Source organism: Melospiza georgiana, chromosome 3 (assembly GCF_028018845.1).
Source record: "Melospiza georgiana isolate bMelGeo1 chromosome 3, bMelGeo1.pri, whole genome shotgun sequence".
NCBI lineage: Eukaryota > Metazoa > Chordata > Aves > Passeriformes > Passerellidae > Melospiza > Melospiza georgiana.
The window spans coordinates 57,089,831-57,112,771 of NC_080432.1; the positions used below are offsets into that span (position 1 = coordinate 57,089,831).

Genomic DNA, 22,941 nt, shown 5'->3' on the forward strand with positions numbered 1-22,941 from the left:
ACTAATTTATGCTTACAGTTTGGTGAAATATCTAATCCCAAACAACAATTCATTCCTATTAGTTAAGCACAGACATCCAGAATAATTCATGGCAAGAGTAAAATTAATGACATTACAAGCTGTGACAGCTGCAGAGCATCACAAGACAATATATGATGACCAAAAAGCTCTTGGAGAAAATACAGAGTAGTGAATTTTTGCAGTAGATTTTTTTTAGAAGTTCAGGTTTTATAGACTACTAACATTTCTGAAAACAAGGTGAAATAACTTTTTCTCTGAATTTCTTCCGCTGAATAAAAATGGGAGTGAAACTATTAAAAAAAAAAAAAAATCAACAATCCAGTAGCAAACATCCCCAATTCAAAGGTTGGAGGCAGAGCCTTTGGGCAGTACACAGTAGAAAAGGGCTTGCAACCAATGGTAAAAAGGTGGCTCAAAATCTGGCTGCATTAAAACCTGAGTTTTTTAACTGTCTTTCTTACAATGACAAGGTATGTATTAGCTCAGCATCCTATAAAGTATTACTTTATTGAGGTGAGACAATGAGGAAGTAGTTATTTCAGCCACAGTCAGATTAACAAGTGAAATATATTTTCCTGAAAATCTATTTTTCTACAGTTTGTATTTGAATTATGAATATAATGTGATGTACAATGCTTTTACCAGTATTTTAAAAGGTTATTAATATATTCCTTATGGGTCCCTTCCAACCCATGATATCCTACAATGGCATGATAAGCAGCCAAGTTCAAAATCAGCATCTTTCCTCTCAGAGCATCAACCAGGACAAAGACACAATTCACACCAAATATTGTAAGATGTATCCTCAAAAGCATTACCTTTCTGTAACAACATTTGCTGCACATTTTTCTCCAAGATTTTCTATGAAGACATGCACATCCTGAATTGGTCTTCAGAGATAAAAGATGACAAGGCAACAAAATTAGCAGAGTAACATACAAAATCTGCTTTCAGTTTTTCAATAGTAATCTCAAAGTTTAAAAGACAAAAAAACACACAAAATTTTAAAATAGAAATCACAAATATTTTTGTATACCTTTGATCTTTTCTAAATACAGTTCCAAAGACACAAGCCTCAGTGATAAGTTCACTATAATTTCCAGCATTTAAGAAAGCATTTGTCAAGGCACTTCTCTCATCAACAGTGGGAAATATCCAAGACTGACAACAATGACTAAGGACTACATTGAAGACTCCAGTCTTTGTAGTGGACAGATCTATGAGCTTGAAAATTATCTGAAAATAAGAAAAAAGATTCAAAATCTAGTTTTCAGAAGTGCCAGATCTATTAGAATAAAATTGCAGTGATATCTACTTTAATTAGGTCTCATGGTCTTTTGCATCCTATCAGTAAATGCTGTAAATGCTGTCTTCAATCTGTTTATAATTCCCTGATATAAGAGCAGGTGAATGGGCAACAATTGGCCCAGTATATACTTATAAACCAGAACTGATATTTGCTTAAACAGATAAAATGCCAGATGCTTTAATCAAATCTCCTGGTAAGTGGAACAAATGAGCCAGGGCTTACTTCATGAGCACAAACCTAGTGTTTTAATCAATCCTTATACCAATTTACAAAAAAAAATTAAACATAAAGTAAAATTTCTTACATAAGTTGCCATATCACTAGTTCTGTTCATTAAGGAGGATTACATTAATGTCAAAGTTCATATTTAAGTTAAAGTGCAAAAGTGTCTTGGTACCATTTATTTTTTGTTTTTAAGGAGGGCATATTTATGATATTTGAAACTGCTATCTAACACTTCTCCAAAAAGAAAAACAAGAAAAACAAAACAAGAAAAATGGCCCCAAAACATTTCTTTCCCTTCCTTAGGATAAGTGCAAGAGAAAATCTCACATACAAAGTAAATTTTGTTTCTAAGAAATTGCAAGCATCTGGGAGACAGCAGGGAGATGCAGAATGAACAGGTAAGGCTTTCTAAGAATTCCTTTTAGACATCAGTTAGAGCTGTCCATGAAAATGGTTTTTCAGAAGGTGTAATAGCTCCTAATAGACAAAGCTGCTTTGCTTCTCTGCATTGAAATGACAGTTTTGATAATGTGAAAATTCTTTGTCAGTAATGCCGGTTTTATCGAGAAAGTTGTTCTGAATTGCTAAGCATTAAAGCACCAAGAAGCTCATGAAGAACTTAAAACTGAAATACTGCAATGCAGTCTGGAGAAACACTTACTGGAAAGAAAGCTCTACACTAGAAGCATATAGGGTTTTTACCAAGATTTCAAACCTATTTTCCAGTGCAAAGGCTTGTAACTTTCCTAGTAATTCCAAAATTAAGTGTTTGTTTCACCTGTAGGGGAGCAGCACAGCATTTACTATGCATTTCTCAATCCTGAAATTTTTTCAACTGTTTCACTAATATAGTAAAAGTTCAGCACACACAAAAGAAATCTAAGATATTTAAGTTCTAGCATAATTAACATAAGAATAACCACAAAGAAAAAGAGTGCAGCAGAAGAAATTAATCTAAAGAAGACAGTGCTCTAGGCACCTTCTGTGGAACCCCCTCTCAGTATTACCATAACAATAATCCCTTTTTTGACTCAAAAATACCCCTTTGTTCCACCCCTTCCAACTATTAAAAAAACAGAGTGCACTGTGGTAAACAAAATTAAAACTGTGCTTCTGTGACAAATCAACATCAGGCAGGTCCATATTGTCCTCTCTTTAGCTACAACTGCACAGCCATCGCACAGCGGGTCAATGGCACAGGGACTGCCGAGGACTGGAATAAGAATATACATAAGTAGGCACTTGCTTGGGAACTTTATCTTCATTTTCTTATGAAGGGGCAGAAGGTGGCTCGACCAGAAGCCCTTTGTTGAGTATAGGAGACCTTCATTAGCTCCTTGATGCCTGCTGCCATGGTATGTCCCACTGCAGACAATGGGATAGCTGTCACACAGACTCAAGACTCTCAACATTGGCAAAACACACCTTACATAATGCTTGAAATACTAATGCTGAAGTTAAGGCAGTAATTGTAAGAATTTAAACAGGTTTTAAGATCAAGAAAAATAAAATACTAACTATAGCTCATTAGTTATTGCAACACTGAGCATACAATTAGCTGTTACAGATAATCATTAAAAGTAAAAGCCAACCAACTTCTACAAGAGAAGAGATAAATTATCATCTTTACATACATTTCTTATTTTGGCCTGGGTCCACAGGGAGACTGCAAATGCCAAGTGTTTAAAATAAAGAATGGTAACATTCATTTGAATCAAAGTTTTAAAAAAAACAAAGACAAAACAATTGGGGCTACATTTCAAGGTAATTAAGGCTAATACAGATATATCACAGCAGTTTCAAATAGCTAGAAAGTGTCCATTTCTGTAATTTATTAAAAACAATTTTGGCATGTCTGGGCTGAAAATAAATTTGAGACATTTGCTGATACTTACAGTTATGAGTGTGACACCAGGACAGGGCTACTTATGGTGACTTCAAAGGAAAAGTGCCACCCCTCCCAGTGTGATTTTTGTGCTAAGGGCAAAGCAGCACATGTGGTTCTAAATCTAACAGACAAATACACTGGTAGATAATTCACAATGTATTACTAAAGTCTTGCACTCACTGTGGACTGTTCTGTACAAATATTTAATTAATGCTTAGAGGGGAAAAAAAGAAAAAGAAAAAATCCCCAAGAAAGATTATGTAGAAAGAAATAGTTAACAACTTTGCAGTGTATAAAGCCAATAAGAACCAACATGCCAGTACAGAATATGGTTTTCTGGACTTAATCAAAAAAAGAACACCACAACACGTGCAAGAACTCTTGGAGTTCTGGCAGCTGCATATATCTTACAAAAGAAGAATAAAGATTTTATTTTTCTGCTTAACTCAGGAAGCAGGTCTCCCATGCAGTATTAAACTGAACTCTAAGGTAACTGTGTGTTTTTTGTTTTCTGCACTTGGACTATGAGAGGAGAAGAAGCCTTTAAAGAAGCAGTAAAAATGCTTTATTCAAGAGCATGTACAAAATTTTGAACTGTTCCAGCTTTTCATCTAAGAGACCATTTTCATAAAGAGTAAACTATTAGAAAAAGGCATCATTTTCCCAGAATATTAATAGTTTATGACAGTTCAGGTGTCAAATCCTAAACAAGATAGTCAAGAGGAAGAGGAATTTTATTTTTATGTAAAAATAAAATAAATGAAAAAAACTAATTTTACTGCATGCAGAAATACTGAACAGTCTAAAAAGTCAAAGACACAGTAATTTTCATTTTCTGTGCCACAAGATAGAACAGTATCTTTGTTTATCTTCAATCTTATTCTCAGGTCTTTTATCTTAACACTCTCAAACCTGAGCCTTTTCAGAAATGAAAAATTCACAACAAGGGAATGCTGAAGGGAAAATAAAGCATAAAATACGTTTTTGCATCCACACAAAATTTATGTTCCCTTCTCAAAAAAAAAAGAAGAATTCTTGAAACTGACCTCTTTTATTTTGGTATATGCTTGACCTTTTGCACTTGCAGCAACAGCTAGAACCTCAGTATCAAAGATGAACTGAACAAAAGCTTTTAGATTGGCCCAAAATATTAGCTGTGTGTTGCTCAAAGAGGATATAATTTTCCAAGCCAAATCAAATGCTTCTATGCAGAGAGCCTCTGATGAGTCCAGAAGCTGTAAATAAGGAGATAAAAAATTGTTACATTCAACAAAAAAAAAAAAAAAAACAAAAAAAACCAAAAAAAACAAAAAAAAAAAACAAAAAACAAAAAAAAAAAAAAAACAAAAAACAAAAAAAAAAAAAAAAAACAAACAAACAAAAAAAAAAAAACACCCAAAAACCTATTAATACTGTACAGGTTAATATTTTACCTTGGGAACAAGGACTTTCATGCAGTCAAACACAGGTGAAACTTGGTCTGAAGGAAGAATAGACAGGGCTTCCAATGCAGACTGTAGAATTTCTTTTGACCTTTCAGCCATGGACAGTGACATTACTGAAGTTTCTTCACACCCTTGAGCCAGAGTTGCAAATGAATTTAAAACAAAACGGAGGCAAATCCACTGGTCACGAACATAGCGCGCAACAATTTTCCCCCATCCTTGAGATGTCTTCTCTTCACATGAGCTGTGAAAAAAATACTTTTCTTAAACAAATATTGTGTTATGTTTATCCTGCACATTCCTACTCCACCAGGAAGTGCTCTAACTGTACAAACTCACTGCACTACATCAAAGTGCTAAGATTTATACAGTTCACGTGGACAAGTACATGGAAAAGAAATCTAAAAATTAAGTGGTTTTTAAAAGAGAAAAATCAATTATGGGCTTAGTCTTACCCTGTGAGAGTATTCAGTGGAAACATCACTATGTGCTGGCTGTGGTTTTTTGTTACCCAAATATTTGGGTTTTGGCTCTCTGGCTTCCTTTGGGTTTCCCTTCCCAACAGTAAATAATTTACATTTAAACTTGCTTGTGTACATGTCATGGCTTTCTGCAGTGCACATATATTTAATCTGGCCTAAGGGTAAGCAGTGTTCATAGCTAGCTCTGGTTTCACAGAACTAGAGGACTTAACAAAAGAACCTTTGGTCTGATCAATTATGGCTGCTTTAATGTTCCAAAACCTGGATGCTAAGACAGAAGAGCAACTGAGTGAACCATTTGTGCACAGAATTCTTCCTTTTTATCTTGGCAAGAAGTTGTCAAAGAACAGGAAAAGCCAACACCTTAACCACTGCTTCACATTAATCAAGTTTGTTCTAGAGAATTACTGAAGCTTTAACAGACATACCTGGTTTTTTCTTCAATATAAGATGGCTTCTTTAATACTTCATTGAATCGAGAAAAGGAAATGTATTTCTTCAGAGCATCCACAGAAGGCAGAGATTCCAGGTGCACTTCCAGCTCCCCATCCAATATCTCACAAATAGCTGCCAGTGAAGCCATGCCAGCCACTTTTCTAATTTGTTCCTTAAGCTTCAGCTCCAAAGTAAAACCAAATCATACATGAAAAAACACATACCAACTTCTCATATGATACAGATAACCTACTAATAACATACTTCTGCTAATAATCCTCCTCTTGGCATCACCACAGACATCATAAAGTAGCAACTCTGCATCCTTCTACTTGTGTATTTTCTTCCCCTGAGCCTAACACAGCCTGGCTTGGGCTGGGTCAGCACAAATGCTCACAAGTTACAAGCACTGACAGAGGCATAAATATTCCAAATTGCAGCCACTTGGGCATGAAGTGCAGGCAGTGTGGCTGTGATGGAACTCTCCTGTCTTGCCAGGTAACAGTTCATACACATTGCTGGAGAGCAATTAGAAAAAAGGATGTGGGTCCAGTTAATCAGAAACCCAACACAACAGCTGAAATTTGGAATACAACACACTAGCTGCTCCAAGCACCCAAAAGATCACAACCATGCCATGGTTATTTTGTGTGATAAACACATATATTCAAAAGAGGCTTGAAATTAAAAGTCTCGTTTAAAAAAATGCCAAGAAGTTTATAATGCCTGTACAGTAAGAAAACTTTTATGTTATTTAAATATCTCCAAGTTGCATTTGGCTGTCTAGAGCACAGGAAAGACTTTTTTCATCTGTTATTACTCAGCATTTTCTTCTTCTGAAACTGAAGCAGCTGAAGAAACCATAACAAAAGTATAATTCCCCTAAATTCAAAATAAGTTGGTAAAGGCCCCCAGTGAACACTGAGTTTGAACCAGAAAATGTTTACTTTGAAACTACTGGAAAAAGTATAAAATTCACATAAATTAAGGAAAGAAATAAAATTAATTAAGTATTGTTCTTTGTTCCCTTAAAACACAAACCTAGCTATAATTAAATACTTACAATCTTTTAAGGTGTTATTACCTGTTCTTGAACAAAACAGTAATACCAAATAATAAGACAAAAGTTTCTATTGCCCAACAAATCTTAATTTAAATCTCCTTTCTGTCATGGAAGTCATTAATGTTTCTTTATCCTTTGAAAATTTATCTATTTCAGCTATAGTAGTCTAACACATAGAACTATGGGACAATCAACATAACTATATGAAAATGCCAAAGCAATGCTCAGTTCTGGAGTTTCTTTTTCTCTGTATGTTCCAGGTTTGAAGTCAACAAGCACAAAAGATATTTTCATTTAACAGTTATTGATCAGTAAGATTAGTTCACATTTGAGGAAAAAAAATCTTTGAGCACATAGTTCATGATTACAGTAAGAATTTTACTTTAGCTATATAGACTTCTAAATAATTCAATAAAAAAACTCCAAAGTACTAAAAATCTTAGCTACAAATATTATACATTCATACTACACTGCCAAATAAAGACATGTGTGTTAAGGAATATATATGCACATACACAGTCACACAAACTACTATTTAACTGCACATTAGATATAATATTATGCATTATAAACATCACAATAGAAATAAGTAATTGCATCTTAACTTATGTCAATAGTATCTCTATATAATTATTACTACAGAATCTAAATTCTGCATATTAACAGAACTATTAGCATATGTTTTAATTACTACTTCTTGGCCTGTTTTATATTAATATTTGTTGTTGTAAATACTGTTAAATTACCTTTTCAGAATTTCTCTCCTGAAGATTATGAATAGATGCACTTATCAGGGATGAAAGGAAATTCCTGATAGATGACATTTTCTTCAAGTTGACTTTCAAGCACAAATTCATTATCTCTGGAATTAAAGCCAAGTACAAATCACAACGATCCAGGTCGCCAACCTAAAAGTGAGGAAACAAATGCAATCCAAATCAGTAAGAGGGGAAAATGAAACTGAAAATCAGAAAGAAAACTACTGGTAACAATGACAGCAGAAGGAAAACTACAACATTGCAATTGATCAATTTTAATTTTGAGGTTTGTTTGGAGGAGGTTATTAACTTCTAAATCTTTAAAACTGACTTTCAGATGCCATTCTCTTGATGCAACTCTAACTTTTGCTTTGCTTAAAAAGTCTCAGGCTTCTTTGGGGTAGAAACTTAGAAAACACTGAGCACAGCAATGAGCAAACAGTGTAAGATAGTCAAATAATATGTACTAAAAGCCTCCAAACACCTAACAACTTACATCCACAGCTAAACTAGTAGATATTAAGCAGTACATGCTATTCAGGATTTCTTACGATATGATTTCCTTAGATTTAAGAAGAAACAAGAAATGCAGACTACAAACACTAAACACTACTTGTAAAGAAACTTCTTTTTTCCTTCTTACTGTGCCCATTCAAAAAAGTTAACAGAAGTGTGTCCATGCAAATTGACTTTCTAGGTGTTCAAAGATTTTATATGAACTTTAGGAACACTGGTAAATCAAACTAACAAGCAAAACCACACCAAAGGATGTCTCATAATCATTACTCACAGTGCTTAACTCATTGGTAGTAAGCCGTCGGAGAACAAATTCAAGAATACTCTCCACAGGTGTCACAAGAGATTTCCAGATAAAGAACAGTACTTCATCTGTGTGGAGGAAAAAAAAGTATATATACAGAAATACAAGTCCCTTAAGAATCTTGTTATATCACACATATTTGCTTATGTTACAAAGTTCTACAGTAACAGTACTCAAATAGCTAAAAACAACTTGAAACACCTCTGTACTCTTTCACAGTGTAAGCCATAAGGCTGAAAGAATCAATCCAGATTACATTATCATATTATTTCCTGAGATTCACAATGTATTAGTGAACCAAACCAACGCAAAACCAGAAGACTACAGTCCAACTTTCCAATTTTTAATGCACACTTTAGTTCTAGTCCTAATGATCTGCACAAACAGCTTATAATTGAACTTAGTTTTTAAAAAATACCAAAAGCTTTCATATGCAACAATTAACTTTATGTGAGAAAAATATACTTTTCCATTCCTAATATTTATAGACTTGAAAACTGGCTTTGGGGGCTTGCTGGTTGTTGGTCTGATTTTTTGATGTTTAAGAAAAATTAATATTTGGAAATATTGTAACTTTACAAGATTTTAGCTGAGTAGCTTCCAGGCTTAACACTGGAAATGAAAATACAAAATTATGACACAAAATGTGGTACTGTCCAAGAAAAGGCTAGGCTAACAAGTATACCACATGTACATAGCATTTCACAAACAAAGACACAAGTTTATACACAAGGGAGGTAGGTCACTCTTGTAAAACATATTTAACCACAAACACACTGCAGTCTGTGTTTCAAGGGTAAGGGCTAGCTGAAAGCCACGTAAATAACATCTCAGTATGAAAACAGAGTAAAATACTCTGCATGGCCTCCTTGTTTTAAAAATACCAGTCATTAGATTCAGTGTTTAGGAGAATTACCCAGAGGCTACAGCTGCTGTTTCTTTCTGGAGTTGACCCTAAGTAACAATTCATGTAGCAAACCTATTATGAAATGGAAGGCCTTCAAAATGTAAAGATACAAAGGGAAATATTTCCAGAAGTTCCAAATCCATATTGTACTTACTTTCAGCATTCTCTGCTAAAATGGCTTATTGGACTACATTTCTAATGCTTAAATTGTTTAGAACCAACAGTCCAATTATGTCAGATTATCATCATGTTTCATCACGAGTCTCACATCACTAAAACATCATCTGCACTTTATAGACATAAAATCTTCAGTTAAGCATGTTGGACATAAAACCCAATTGATTACCAGGGGCTCTGTGACATTAGCAAAAGATAATAATTACCAAAATCTTACTGTTTAAAATAATGAAATCTAATGACAGTTTAGACAGCAAGAACTGTAGAAGAATGCTAATGATTTCAGCATGCCTTTCAGACATGTCTATCCCCCTTAAAATATTCTTAAATAAAACACTTCCCACTTGTAATTATTTTTGTTTTGCAAGGTTAAATTCCTTTATTACTCCCTACCATTTTACTGTTTTGCATTTGACAAACAGGACTTTTCACCTCCCACTTAATCAACACAGAAACATAACTTTGGTATTGCGCAGCATTAATCTTCCCACCCCACACTTCAGTCAATTCACAGCTGCACAAAAAAAATATACTTATTACTTGGTTCTCCTGTGCAGGAGGAAGAAGCACAAAAACACTGTAGAAAATAATTTTAAGAAAAGCAATCCTTGCTTAACATAAAACTACAATGCAATTCAGCAAGCTCCTCAAAAGACTGATGCTGGGCTGTACTGGAGCACCTCTAGGGACCTTCAAAAGGATGGGGACACTGCAGTGCTCAGCCTTGCCATACCTTTGGAACTCTGTTAGCAGAGCTCAACATGCCATGCCAGGTGTCAAAATTCCCACAGCAGGAGCAATCCATTGCAGGTACATTAGCAAGCACAAGAAAAAAGGCACAAGGAACTTATTGATTATTGATACTAAAAAATTAGCATGGGCTTGTATGTGTTTTGTAGGGTTCTGCTTCAGGCTTGTTCTATCCTTGTGCTGTAGGCTGAATGCACAGTGGTAGCTTACTAGAGACTTCTTCCAGTTTAGTTCATTTCAAGGAACCCACTTCACCAGTCAGAGAGACCATGGGCCAACATCAGCTTTAACAGTCTGCATGATTAGTGCTCAGTATGTCACACAAACAGCTAAAATTTAAGGGGACAAGGGGTTGAATGCATACAGCACTTGTTAAAATAAGGGTGGGCATTTATTTTGGGACTGCACTTAGACATGTATATGAAACCTGGACATATAACCTAAAACAATTTATGTTACAAATAAGAGCCTAGATATGGAACCTCCCCACTCCAAAATTACTCTTCTAGTCCACGTTATAAACACCATGAAAAAATCCCAAATTAATCTAGGAGAGCAGAAACCAAACACCAAGATCCCTCCTATTCCCATTCAGCATCCCAAAATTCAATGAAAATAATACTGCAATTTTTCATTTGCTCTCAGGAAAAACATTCAGGTCTATTCTGGTTACAAACAGACCAAGTTCTCTCAAAAGGAATAGGAAGGCCTCCATAGTTTTTGTTCAAACTCTCCTGAAAGGTCTACAAGTTAGTGCTCCATCTGTGGTGGGCAACAGTCCCAGACAGACAGATCACCAGGCTTGTATTTCAGAGGGCACCTCTTAGCCTACCAGTCAACTCAGAAAACAGGATGTGCAGCAGGATCACTTTATGCACTCAGGGAAGACTCTGGCTGAACCTGTGGTATCCGAGCAGGTCAGGCTGGGATTCTGTAGTTACTTCTTTCTGAAGTGTCTAAATGATTCATTCTAAATGATTCATGGAATCCATTCATTTGCCTATAAATATCTGCAATACAGTCACACTCTTCAAATTTTAACTGATAATCTAATCCTAATGGATAACAACTGCTTTCTCAGAAGACTTCCACACTCTCAATTCCCAGTCCTTAGGACACCTGTAAGACTGGACCCACAGCTCAAGTTTTATAACAGACATGTCAGATTGCCAACTTTTGCATTTACCACTTCTAGGCTAGTATTAGTTTGAGACTATAGCCATGAAACAGTGAAGTAGCTTAGCTGCAGTTAAGACTGTAATGAACAGAAGACAGTAGACTGAAGATGTCACTAACCATCTTGTGCATTGGAACATTTTAACCAACGGGTCTGCAATAACTTCAAGAGAAGCTGAAGGCTTTTATCTGCTTTCAGTGTTGGTATGTAAGCATTACTGCCAAGTTTCATCAAGACATCCAGAAGAGGGTTCAAGAAAGCCTCTAGTTCAATCCACTCTATGTTGCTTTTTCCACTACACAAAAACAAAAATTAAAAAGAAAGTCTTCTTCTGAGTATCTGCCTTAAGTGCTGAAGTTACTTATGGAAATAAATAGGACAGGTTTCCAAGACACTTAAGTATCTTTAGAATGTTACCCAGTATGTCTGCAGCAACAGCTGGACAAGGCCTAAGGAATGATCAGGCTGATGCAAAGTCTACAGAGAAAAGAGGACAGCATCCCAGCTTCATCAGGCTTCACTGGATCCTTCAAGAGTGAGGAGATTGAAAAAGACAGAAATGTAAAACAAGGTATTTCATACTTACCTGCATTTATTCTTCATCTGCTCCACGTCAGCAGCCAACAGAATCATTGTTGAGACAAGCTTAGCTTCAAACCAGTCAGGCATAAAGCAATTTTCTCCTGATTAAAGATATTTTAAGGTTTCCACAGTAACTAAAAAATACCTTTGCATTAACTTCTAAAACTTCTGGGTTTGTAACTTATTAAAATAAATTAATAGTAGAGAAAACAATGCTAACGTAAGTATTACTACTAATTTTTGGCATTTTTTATCTAGATGTTAATTTAACTCTACTGGCCTTTATGCTCAAATAAATTTTAGGCAATATGTTACATAGCAGTTCACAACAGACTTTTCTGTTACTTTAAAAAAATACATTGGCATATTCAAATTAATTTAATGAAGAACATAATTCCACTATGCTTCATCTGAAACATCAGCTGTGATTTTGACCACAGAACCAACTACATAAAGAACCAGTACTACTCTGTAAAGAGGAAATTCTAAAACAACTAAGTTTCTCTTTTTATCAATCTTTTATACAGAACTTCATCATCATACTTACAAAATTATTCTTAAATAGCAGTATGCAATTTGATTTCAGGGTTTTTTTTAACTGGTATGTTTCTGGCTTTGAGAATTTAGAAAACAAAACACACTTGGGAGGTCCAATTCAAGCAGCTGGACATGATTCATTTTTTTTCTCCCCCCTCTAAAGAGCTTCCTATTAGTTAAGTTTCATATAAAACTGGAATTACAAACATCACTTTTTACAAGTGAAATCCAGATGCTTGCCATGGAATTGCAGATAATATGGACCAAGGACTAAACAAACATGTCAGGAAGAAGGTCTGCCAAAAGTTTTAGCAAATTCACCCTGAAGCATGAACAGAGAGAATTTGCTTACTACTTCTCTAACAGCAAGACAATCCAGTCAAGTTTCCTGATCTGCAGAAAGTTTCTGAAGCTATTTATGATCAGCAAATTCTGACCTAGTATTTTTGTCTCCTCTACATATAGTACTTTAAAAAGTGTTCAGTTTTGACTTTTTGACAATATAAAACTATATAGAATTCACTGACTGCAAATGCCACACAAAAGTTGAAATATTTTTTAAATAATCAATTTGCCATTCTTTTCAATGTGTCTGAAAGAAGACACTAAGCTGACATTGTAAATAATTAGAAATGTGGCAGTGAACAAGGAAGGCCCTTTTCCCTCTATAAAAACACCTGGTCATGTTACAAAGCTCTGCTGAGAAAGGTGACAGAACCTGTGTGGTTCACACTCCCTTGTGCTTTCCTCTGCCCCTGCAGTCCAGAATTTTCAGACATCAAAAGAATGACAAAATAAATCTAATGGACAAGCATCAGGGCAGCATTAAAAATGAACATTAAGACTTAATGTTCAATTAATACTGCAGGACTTGAATTTATGGAGGAAAGGAAATAAATATAAATGTTATTTATGGAATTAAAAAATAAGGTTCAGACTTAAGAATTGTGAACACACAGGTAGGGTAGAACTTGAACAGGTGCAATAAAAAAATGATTTTTCTAAAATCTAAGGGAATGTTGTAAATTTTTTTTTAAATGCTCTTTAAAATTGTGGATTTTATTTATACACATTTAACTTACTTTCAGATGCAGGTGTCTTAAGGTACTGTCCCACAAGACTGTGCACATATTGACACAATGATGATGCCTCCTGACGTCCAAAATCAGAGGTTACAGACTTCCTGAAGCACTTGTCATTCACTTGCAACCAGCTGCAAAGCTGAATGAAGAACACTGTGTTATCCTTGAGCACGTCTGGCAGCTGTGCACTGCCATCACTGATTTAACACCAGAGCACTGTTGAACACAAACTCTCCCATCAGCAAACCCACACACTGCGAGAGGTGCTCAGTGCATAAGCAACCTCTAGCCTTAGCAGACCGCTCCCTTCCAACTACACACAGAAAAATGTTCTTCCAGAGGGTAGCTCAGAGCACCCCCAAAAAGTCAGTGGTACCAATATAAGAAAAACACCAACTCTCAAAATTAAGCAACGCTGGTAAAAATTCCCTTATATCAAAAGAGTTTCTTCCAATCAATGCTATCTAGTGAGACCAGCTTTTTTTTTTTTTTAACTTGTACGCCAAAAATGAATGGAGCAAGATGAAATGTACAGCATACATGACAAGAAGACACTATGCAAAAAATCACTTTATCATCATTATATGGCTGTACAAGTAACCAAAAGTTATGGCTACATGATCAGCTGGCTCTAGCATATACTACATAAAAAATTATTTCATCTTTGAACTTTCATTCACAGCATTTTACATCTTGCAAAGACATAAAATACATATCCTGTGAAAACTTGCAATTTACAATCTCACTCCACATGGTATGCACATTTTTTCCTTTGAGATTATCCTGCCAGTGATGATATTATTTCTACCAGTGATGGGCTTGATGAACATAAAACCAGCTTCAGTTCTCACCTCTGTCCATAACAAAGTATCTCTCCTTAGGGACTCCTCTGGTCTAAGGGACAGAAGAAAGCTTGAAACTTCTGGGAAGGACACTTTCTCCTGAAGAAATTAATCAAGATACAGTAGTTGCCAACAAAATATACAACAAATAATACCTGTATGACAACTCGTTTGCCTTTATCTGGCAAATTTCAGTAAAAGAAATTAATTTTCTTTTTCGTGATTCAGACTCATTTCTGCCTCTTTGGGACCAACTTATCAGTATCAAGGAACAAAACTTAATTTTCCCAAGTATTAAAGTCTATCTGAAAATAAATGAATGACTGTAAGAATGGTGCTATTCAATGGTGACACCTTTTAAATTAATATAGATAATACTCATAAGTACTAGTTCTGCATTTCTAAAGATTAAATCAGACAGGTTTATAGCCACAACACGGAAGACTACTTTTTTACTAAGCTAGCTATAAAACAAACAAAACATGAGTACTTTGACCACTGAATAAGTACAGTCCTGCTATTTCAACAGTAATGGTAGTTGTATCATTCTGGTATCACAAATACTTTTATTATTAGGAACTACAGGAAAGTCTATTTAGTTTCAATCTGTTAAAACCTGAGTTTATGTAATGGATGTGGAATAATATCCTGTTATGATAACTACCACATGACAACCCTACAACAAAACATCAACTAATAAAAACTAAGGAAAAAGAATATTTCTTATGGAAAACCAAAGGTAACAGAAGCATACCACACTTAGACAGTACAATTTAGACAGTCACTAAAAAAATTGCAAATCCAGCAAAATCAGTATAAATACTGTATTTAACATTTTTTAATACTGTTGGTCCTGTAAAACTGTCACTGTGTTTCTATCACATCAAGGAAAAAGAAAAAACAAAAAATAAAACAAAACACAAAGCCCCAAACTGACCACATCTGTCAAATGCATAGTTGTTTGAAGAAGATAGCACTGAGCAGCTCCACGCAATAAAATCTGGTGTGTAATCATAGTACACTGGAGGACATCTCTGCAAAGAGGAAAAATACACACTGAATAAATCACACACTTAAAAATGTAAGCATTTTCATGTATTTTCTAATTATTAACCATTTAAAACACATTAGATTGCATGTAACAGACATATTCTATTACGTGTGGCACAAATACTGCCCTGTCAGGCCACAAACAGTCCAGTATCAACATTTCTGTCACATGTACTTTCAAAAACTGATAATAAAACTTGGATGAGCACAAACCTAAAAAAACAGAAAGGGGGAGAAGAAAGAATAAAACAAAAACTAAAGGAACAATCCCCATGATCACACCAGTTCAGACTGGTAATTTAATATTAGCCTTTCTATCAGTAACAAGTTGCAATGCTTCCCATCAAAATCTCACTCAAGCAAAAAACTGAAACTTTCAGTGATCTTTTATCAGCAAAGGTATATCCAACATATTTTTCTTCTCTTTGTAAACTGCTTCTATTCAGTATTCCTTCAACCACCAGTAAGATTTTATTTAAATGCTCCAATTTGATTAAACTGGAATGACAACTGATTTTTAGTGGCTCTAGGAAGTGAAAGCAGACACTTAGGAAACAGCAGTGTGATTAAGGTCCATAGTGAGGCCAAGAACTTTTACCTAGACTTTTATTTAGAAATCATTCAGTTTCCAGCATTGTGGGCTGTCCCCTGATATAGCCTCAATTGCTATTAAACCAGGCTGTAATGTAACTAGAAAAAAAGGAAGTGTGATATGTATCAACCAGGAATTGTGGAAGACCAGGGAAAAATTATTCTAAAAAAGTAGAAACTATGAAGATCTAAAATGCAAAAACTCAGGTATTTTTAACTTCATACAGAGATATAAATAAACTGGTTCTTGAATTGCTTTCCTCTGCAAATTAGACATAAAGGAGACAGAGCCTTTAATTCCCATGCACAACCATCCCTTCAGAAGTAACAACCATGAATCAAATTCTGGTTCTGCAAACTGTCAGCACATTTCTTTGGAAGAAGGCTGTAAGAACACAATGCAGTATGTTTTACCTTAAAGCATGAAGTCCTTCAGCACCAAGTACTTTACATGCAGGGATAGATGCCAAAGCCATGGAAAGAAACAAAATGGGAACAGCACACCAATGCCTACTTGTCATCTTCTGAATAAATTTTAACAGGAAGCTGCCTTAAGATAAAAGTAAACAAAAGAACCCTGAGTGATTTTGTGCTCTCCAATGCTTTTAAATAACATGAACACCAGCAGAAGAGTGTTATTGTAATTTCTGACAGTTAAATGAAAGACAACAGAATAGTTTCCTAATTATTTCAATTTTAAAAAATCACATTCCAAGGAAGTCTGCCAGTAAGGTGATATGATTCAGAGACAAACAGAAATAAACCTAATTTTGACTTTGGTAATCTGCATTAATGACCATGCCCAGAAACGGAATTTTAACTCAATTGTTTTGAGTACTAAACAATGCCTTTTTTAAGTTGATATTGAGCTTGTGATATGGTTGCCCAAGATTCAACCAGTTAAATGGATGCTGGAATGGGCAGAGCAATTCTCAGCAAGCCACCACATCCACAGTTTGTAGAAGCAGGCTATCCATTTCAGGATTCCCCACCACAGACCCCTGTTTAGTGATAAAATACATGCCTGGGGACAGGACAGAAAAATAGGGCATCTATGGCATTACAAATATATACCAGGATACACCTGTAGACAAAGGGTGCTGCAAAGAGCTGATTCTACCCTGATTTGACCCAATTAGCCCAGGTATTAACTTCTGGTCACCTTCATTTTAGCCTACACTACCATCAAAATTTGGAACAGTCTCAGAAATCTTCCTCCACCCAACCTGACAATGAAAGAATCTCTACTCTGTTTCAGCCCTGGCCCTTTTGGATGAGTCACTACACAAGTCAGGACTAAAAAAGTCTGGCAGATGAAGAAAAAAGAATCTCCAAGTACTGTTCACTTCAGATCTCAGGAGCTTGTTTGGGCTTTTTATATTTCCATTGATAAGCAAATCTCCTTCATTTTAGCCCTAGAACAATTCTGTAGCTTTGTGCTGCAAGATACCTCAAAGTTCCTGAAGATCTTTTCTCTGGAAACTCCACTGTTGGAACAACTATTCATTTTTTCTCTCAAGTAAACACTCACATGACATACCAAAAGCAGCTCCATAGCTTTTCTTTTGTTTTTTATTTAAAGAAAAGATAAAGGTGAATTTGATACGTACCTTTTTCTTCTTCTGGAAGAAGAGTGAGATAAGTAGCCAAAAACTTCTGTAACTTCATTCCCAAAGGAGGACAGGCTCCTATTGATTGACCTGGTGTCCTTTTGGGTTTTAAAACATTAGTTACACAACTGGTATGTTAACAGCTTCAGGATTAGACTTAACAGATTTAATCTAAAATCCATTTCTAGATTTGAAATGTTTAGAACTGCCTCTAAACAAAAACAAAAGTTATTCAGTGACACTCCATGAGACCAAGAGAGACAACCTATGCCTCATGAGAAGTCTCTGGATCCTGGCTACTTAGGATGAGCATCAGTCAAGAGATTCTACAGCTTTCTCTCAGCTTGATATTAACTGCAGAAACTTTGTATATTCTTGGTATACTCAAACATGCACCCTCCTCTACACATATCAACATGTTTCACCCGAAATACAGAGCTAAAAGAGAAGACTAAGATTGTGAAGTATTGATTCAACACAGCTCTAACATACTGAAACACTTGGGAGTTGCTTCACCTTCTGAATTCCCATCCATGTATGTCCATGGAAAGATACTGCAGACTGAGAAGAGAAATGCTTAACTGATGCAAGAGCCTGCAGAGCTCACATTTGTCCTGCCATGTTTAGATGAAACAACCTATTTTGACTACACCTTATCCATAATCACCTAATTCAAACTATCACCAGTGACAGTCAGTTTTATCCCCCCAAAAATGAACCTATTAATCCACTGAACTCTTTGTTTCATGGGCTTCCCCCACCAGATCAAGACTGTGATCATCAATTTGACCAAGGAGCACTGAAAATTGCAAAAATCAAGTCTTGTCACTAGATCCATACTTCATTTGCTCACAGCCACCCATCCTTCCTGAGAAACTCTCCCTGTCAGTAAGTTTAACAGCACCATTTTTTATTAATGTGTTTTCTTTAGCTAAGATTTTATCAACATACTTAAACCAGCATTATTAGAACACATTTACAGCAATCAAGAAATTAAATAAACATCTATTAATTAAACCAGTGGTTTACCTGCTGTAGAGGGAACTTTCTGAGAGGGCATCCATTAGTGGTCCAATAACAAACTGAAAAAAGAAACAAGAACAATGGTGAAATGTACAGTTCCAAGGCACTGTTACATAGAAGCTAACTGGACTTATTTCACCAGACTTTACAGGACAGAGCCAGAAATTCAAGAATACTCTTGTTAATGGTAAACAGTAGAAGCAAAAGAGGAATAAACTAAAGGGAAAGGGGACCAGGAAAGTGAACAAGAAAAGAGATTTTTCCACTAAATACATTTCACAGAGTATTGTGAAAGATGCAGGCAAGCAAAAAATCACACTGTGAAACAGAGAAAATAGATTTAAACATGAAATAGAAGAATGACAAAAGCCATCATAGCTAAAAAAAACCTAGAGTGCATAGTAAGGTTGACTATTTCAAGTTACTTATCAAGAGGCTGACTTAATTTGTATAGATCAGGAATGTTAACCTTGAGGGAAATGCTCCTATGAGGTTTAAATAATACAATGTAGATCATCCCTTACTAAAGTGTAGGCTGGATGGACAGTCAATACATATATGACAGTAACAAAAAAAAAAATTAAGCTTTAAAATATTCTCTAAGTAGGAAGAAATATTAAAGTGTGGAGGGCTTATGGCTACAGTAATACACTGATTATGCTACAGAGACAGAATTTGTCCAATTCCAACTACTGAAGCAATTAGCGTTAAGATCTGTTAGAAATTAGAACACTTGTTTCTTGTGGCAGGTGACAGTAACACCCTTACCTCTGAGAAAACAAATGAATTTGGAAGATGCTTTGTTTCATAAAGCTCCAGAAAATGAAGAATTCCTTCCTTTGTCAGTGTTTTATTCTCACTCTCAAACATTCGTCTGTAAATGCACACGTGCCACGATGGGTGAAACAGCCAAGAACCTGTTTACAAAACAGAAATTCTTCTGAACTGACACAGAAATGACAGTGACACACTAATACATAACATACTGACATTCTGGACAATGTTATAGTCTATTCACATTTCAAAAAGGTGGCTACAGCTGTCAGTTTTATAAAAACACCCTGCTAAATCTAACTTAAAAATTATCACAGTTTTCCAAAGCTACCCTCTACTTTATTAGTTACGAATTAAAATGACTACAAAGTGGCACATCCTTCTTCCTGCAACTCTATTTATACCACTGTATTTACCCACAAAAATTTCACATTAATTTCAACTTTACAAATCTATAACATCTTGCACTACCTAACTACATGTGCTCGTATACCCTAGACAAACTGCCTCAGCACCCGTTTTATTTATCCTCTCCCCACTTCTAACAAATTAAGTTGGGGGTTTTTTTCCCCTTTTATAAAGTTGTGCAGATGAATTGTCTCCTACAACCCCAAAAATCTCTGGCTTTATTTTCACATTAAGTTAAGTCAAGCAAAATACGGTGGGAAATGACCACTTACTTGGATTTGCTGACAGAAAAATAGTACTTCAAGACAACATAGTAAGTTAAAAATATATGCTAGGATTTTTTCTCAGAGCAGAGTGGCCACTGCCTATGCATGTTTGCCAAACAACCTATGTATAAAGCAAACCTACAAAAACTGGAACAGCCACCCAGAAAATACCTAATTTGAGAAACAAAACATTACAGAAAGCTGCTACTGAAACAGAAGGAGAAAACAGAGAAGTGCAACTTAACTAATATTTAAGAGATTAAGTAGGAAAAGTTCCATCTTACCTTTATCCCCTGATATGGCAAGCTCATATAAACTGTTTAGTTTTGGTAATACTGGCTTTATGACGTGGATCTGAAATGCAAATCAAGTATCAATAATTTGTATCTCAAAGCCAGGAGCTGTCAGTTACTCAGACTAGAATTTACTACCAATAGCATTAATATAGCAATTGACAAAAAAAGTACATTTAAAAAAACCTGCAAAGCCTGTGGTACGCAACACTCAGCTGCAGTTTAGCACTGATAAAAACTTCAATGATACCATATTTTAAGAAAAATACTTACTAATAACCATTATATTCCTCAGAATTAAAACAGAGCATCTAAAATTAAACATTTAAATTAATAGTATCTCAGTTACAGGACAATCATGTCCAAATAGCATAAAATAACTACAGGGAGCTGGGCACATTACTAACAGTTAACATCACAATACTATGCAATTATGGAAGCTTCAAGTCAACAGGACTCTTTCTGCCAAGCACACTGGACTCACAAAATGGTTTTAATCCAAGGTACTCCCCCATATAGAGTCCCCTCTACCAAAGAGAGGTTACTAAGTGCAATCACCAGATTTTTCACTAGGCTGGTTACCCTGGTCTTGCAATTACCCGCACTCCAGGTTTCTGTCACTGCATTAACCAGATGTATTCCAATGACAGAGAAGAGCTCTGAATTTACTCCCAACAAATGACACATGCTGTGTTTTAAGTATTTAAGAGTTGAAACAAAAGTATTCCAGTTAACGCTTAGACATCCTCCATCACCATAACTGGAAATATTCTGCCTACACAAACATTCACACATGCCACAAGTGAGGCAGCACGTCTGTCCAGGACGGGCACAGACTTTACAGCGCTCCTACCTGGTTTCCCTCCAAAGTTTCCATTATCAAAATGTAAGTTTCCCAAAACTGTAGGAGTTGCTCGTTCTTCTCAGCAGACCACCAGAACAGACTCGGTTCTAAGGAGAGAAGCCAAAGACAGGCGTTTCTCGCGGTCCCGCACGCCGGGCCGCGCTGCCCATCCCTCCGCCCGCCGGTCCGTACCGTGTGCGCCGTCCGGGGCGCAGCGCAGCTCGGCGCGCTGCCCTCCGCTCAGGTCGAGCGCTCGCTTCAGCAGGTAGCGGGCCCGCTTGCGGCACAGCCCGTCCCGCTCCGTCAGGCCCTCCTGCACCAGCCGCCAGAACCGCGGGCACAGCCGCGCGTCCAGCCCCGGCTCGGCCGGGCCCCGCGGCAGCAGCGCGTCCGCCAGGGCGCTCAGCGCCAGCAGCGCCCGCCCGGCCCGCGCCGCGCCGCCCGCGCCCAGCAGCCCCTCCCAGACGCGCGGCAGCGCCGCCCCGTTCGCGCCCAGCGCCGGCAGCAGCCGCCCGGCCACCAGCGCCGCCGCCGCCTCGCCCTCGCCCTCCTCCCGCAGCAGCGCCAGCGCCGCCGCCGCGCACCGCGACAGCAGCTCCGGCTCCTCCAGCCGCGGCGCCGCCGCCACCAGCGCCTCCACCGCCGCCTCCTGCGCGGCCGCCCCGCCGCCCGCCGCCAGCTCGGCCAGCGCGTCGCGGGCCAGGCGCGCCGCCAGCGGCGCCCCGCAGAGCTGCACGCAGTGCCGCAGCGCGCCCCGCGCCGCCCGCGCCGCCCGCAGCCGCTCCGCGCTCCCCGCGGCGGCGCCCTCCCCGCCCCGCAGCAGCGGCCGGCACCGCTCCAGCGCCACCTCCCAGGCCGCCCGCCGCAGCGCCTCCGCCTCGCCCGCCGCCGCCGGCCCGCCCGCCGCCAGCCGCTGCAGCAGCAGGCGCAGCGCCTCCGCCCGCTCGGCCGAGAGCGGCGCGCTGAGCGCCCGCAGCAGCGCGGCGCGGTCCCCGCAGCGGGACAGCAGCGTGTCCGCCAGCACCACCTCCATCACCCGGGGGACGCGGAGGAGGAGCGGCGGCTGCGCAGGCGGGGGCGGGCGGGGCCCACGAGGGGCGGCGGGAGGCGAAAACACGGAGTGATTGACTGGTTTGGCTCTGTGTGTGTGGGTTTCAAATATTCTACATCTTTGGGTCATAACCCGCCTGCGTGAGCGTTCCCAGCCTGGCGGCTGCTCAGCACAACCTGGCCCAGTATGGGAGGCATAGTGGAGATACCCCAGGTGCGAGCCTCTCTCTTGGGAGGGTGAAATTCCATCATTGTGTGCCATAAAAACACTGTCTATTCTTCATGTGCTTTACAACACAACATCAGGTAGCAGTAATACACAAAATGCCCAGTTTTCCCACCTGCCAAATTTGTTCTAACCATTTATGCCAAAAGAAGTTGCTGAACAGTTCACTGTTCTCATCAGAGCCTGCCAGAGGTTTGCCTGAGTGCCTTGTGTCTGCCTCAGGTCAGAGGCAATCCTGGATGCTGGCTCCGTGTTGTTGGCTTGTTAGGAGGGCCCAGGTCAGCAGCACTGAGGCCAGAGAACAAC

The 22,941-nt window shown here is 37.9% G+C and overlaps 1 protein-coding gene across 1 annotated transcript in view; it reads right to left on the reverse strand.

The window, feature by feature from the left end:
• The window catches only part of TARBP1 (TAR (HIV-1) RNA binding protein 1), a 32,163-nt gene extending 9,771 nt beyond the window's left edge, over nucleotides 1–22,392 (reverse strand). The window contains exons 1-19 of the mRNA XM_058020645.1: nucleotides 21,552–22,392; nucleotides 21,369–21,466; nucleotides 20,507–20,576; nucleotides 19,543–19,691; nucleotides 18,781–18,833; nucleotides 17,752–17,849; nucleotides 16,556–16,691; nucleotides 15,438–15,534; nucleotides 14,510–14,599; nucleotides 13,659–13,797; nucleotides 12,044–12,140; nucleotides 11,577–11,752; nucleotides 8,417–8,514; nucleotides 7,615–7,776; nucleotides 5,799–5,989; nucleotides 4,877–5,132; nucleotides 4,490–4,678; nucleotides 1,058–1,257; nucleotides 840–911 (exon numbers count right to left, since the gene is read on the reverse strand). Of these exons, the coding sequence (XP_057876628.1) occupies nucleotides 840–911; nucleotides 1,058–1,257; nucleotides 4,490–4,678; nucleotides 4,877–5,132; nucleotides 5,799–5,989; nucleotides 7,615–7,776; nucleotides 8,417–8,514; nucleotides 11,577–11,752; nucleotides 12,044–12,140; nucleotides 13,659–13,797; nucleotides 14,510–14,599; nucleotides 15,438–15,534; nucleotides 16,556–16,691; nucleotides 17,752–17,849; nucleotides 18,781–18,833; nucleotides 19,543–19,691; nucleotides 20,507–20,576; nucleotides 21,369–21,466; nucleotides 21,552–22,392 (3,212 nt within the window). The remainder of the gene's footprint in view (nucleotides 1–839; nucleotides 912–1,057; nucleotides 1,258–4,489; nucleotides 4,679–4,876; nucleotides 5,133–5,798; nucleotides 5,990–7,614; nucleotides 7,777–8,416; nucleotides 8,515–11,576; nucleotides 11,753–12,043; nucleotides 12,141–13,658; nucleotides 13,798–14,509; nucleotides 14,600–15,437; nucleotides 15,535–16,555; nucleotides 16,692–17,751; nucleotides 17,850–18,780; nucleotides 18,834–19,542; nucleotides 19,692–20,506; nucleotides 20,577–21,368; nucleotides 21,467–21,551) is intronic.
• Between the last annotated feature and the right edge of the window lie 549 nt (nucleotides 22,393–22,941).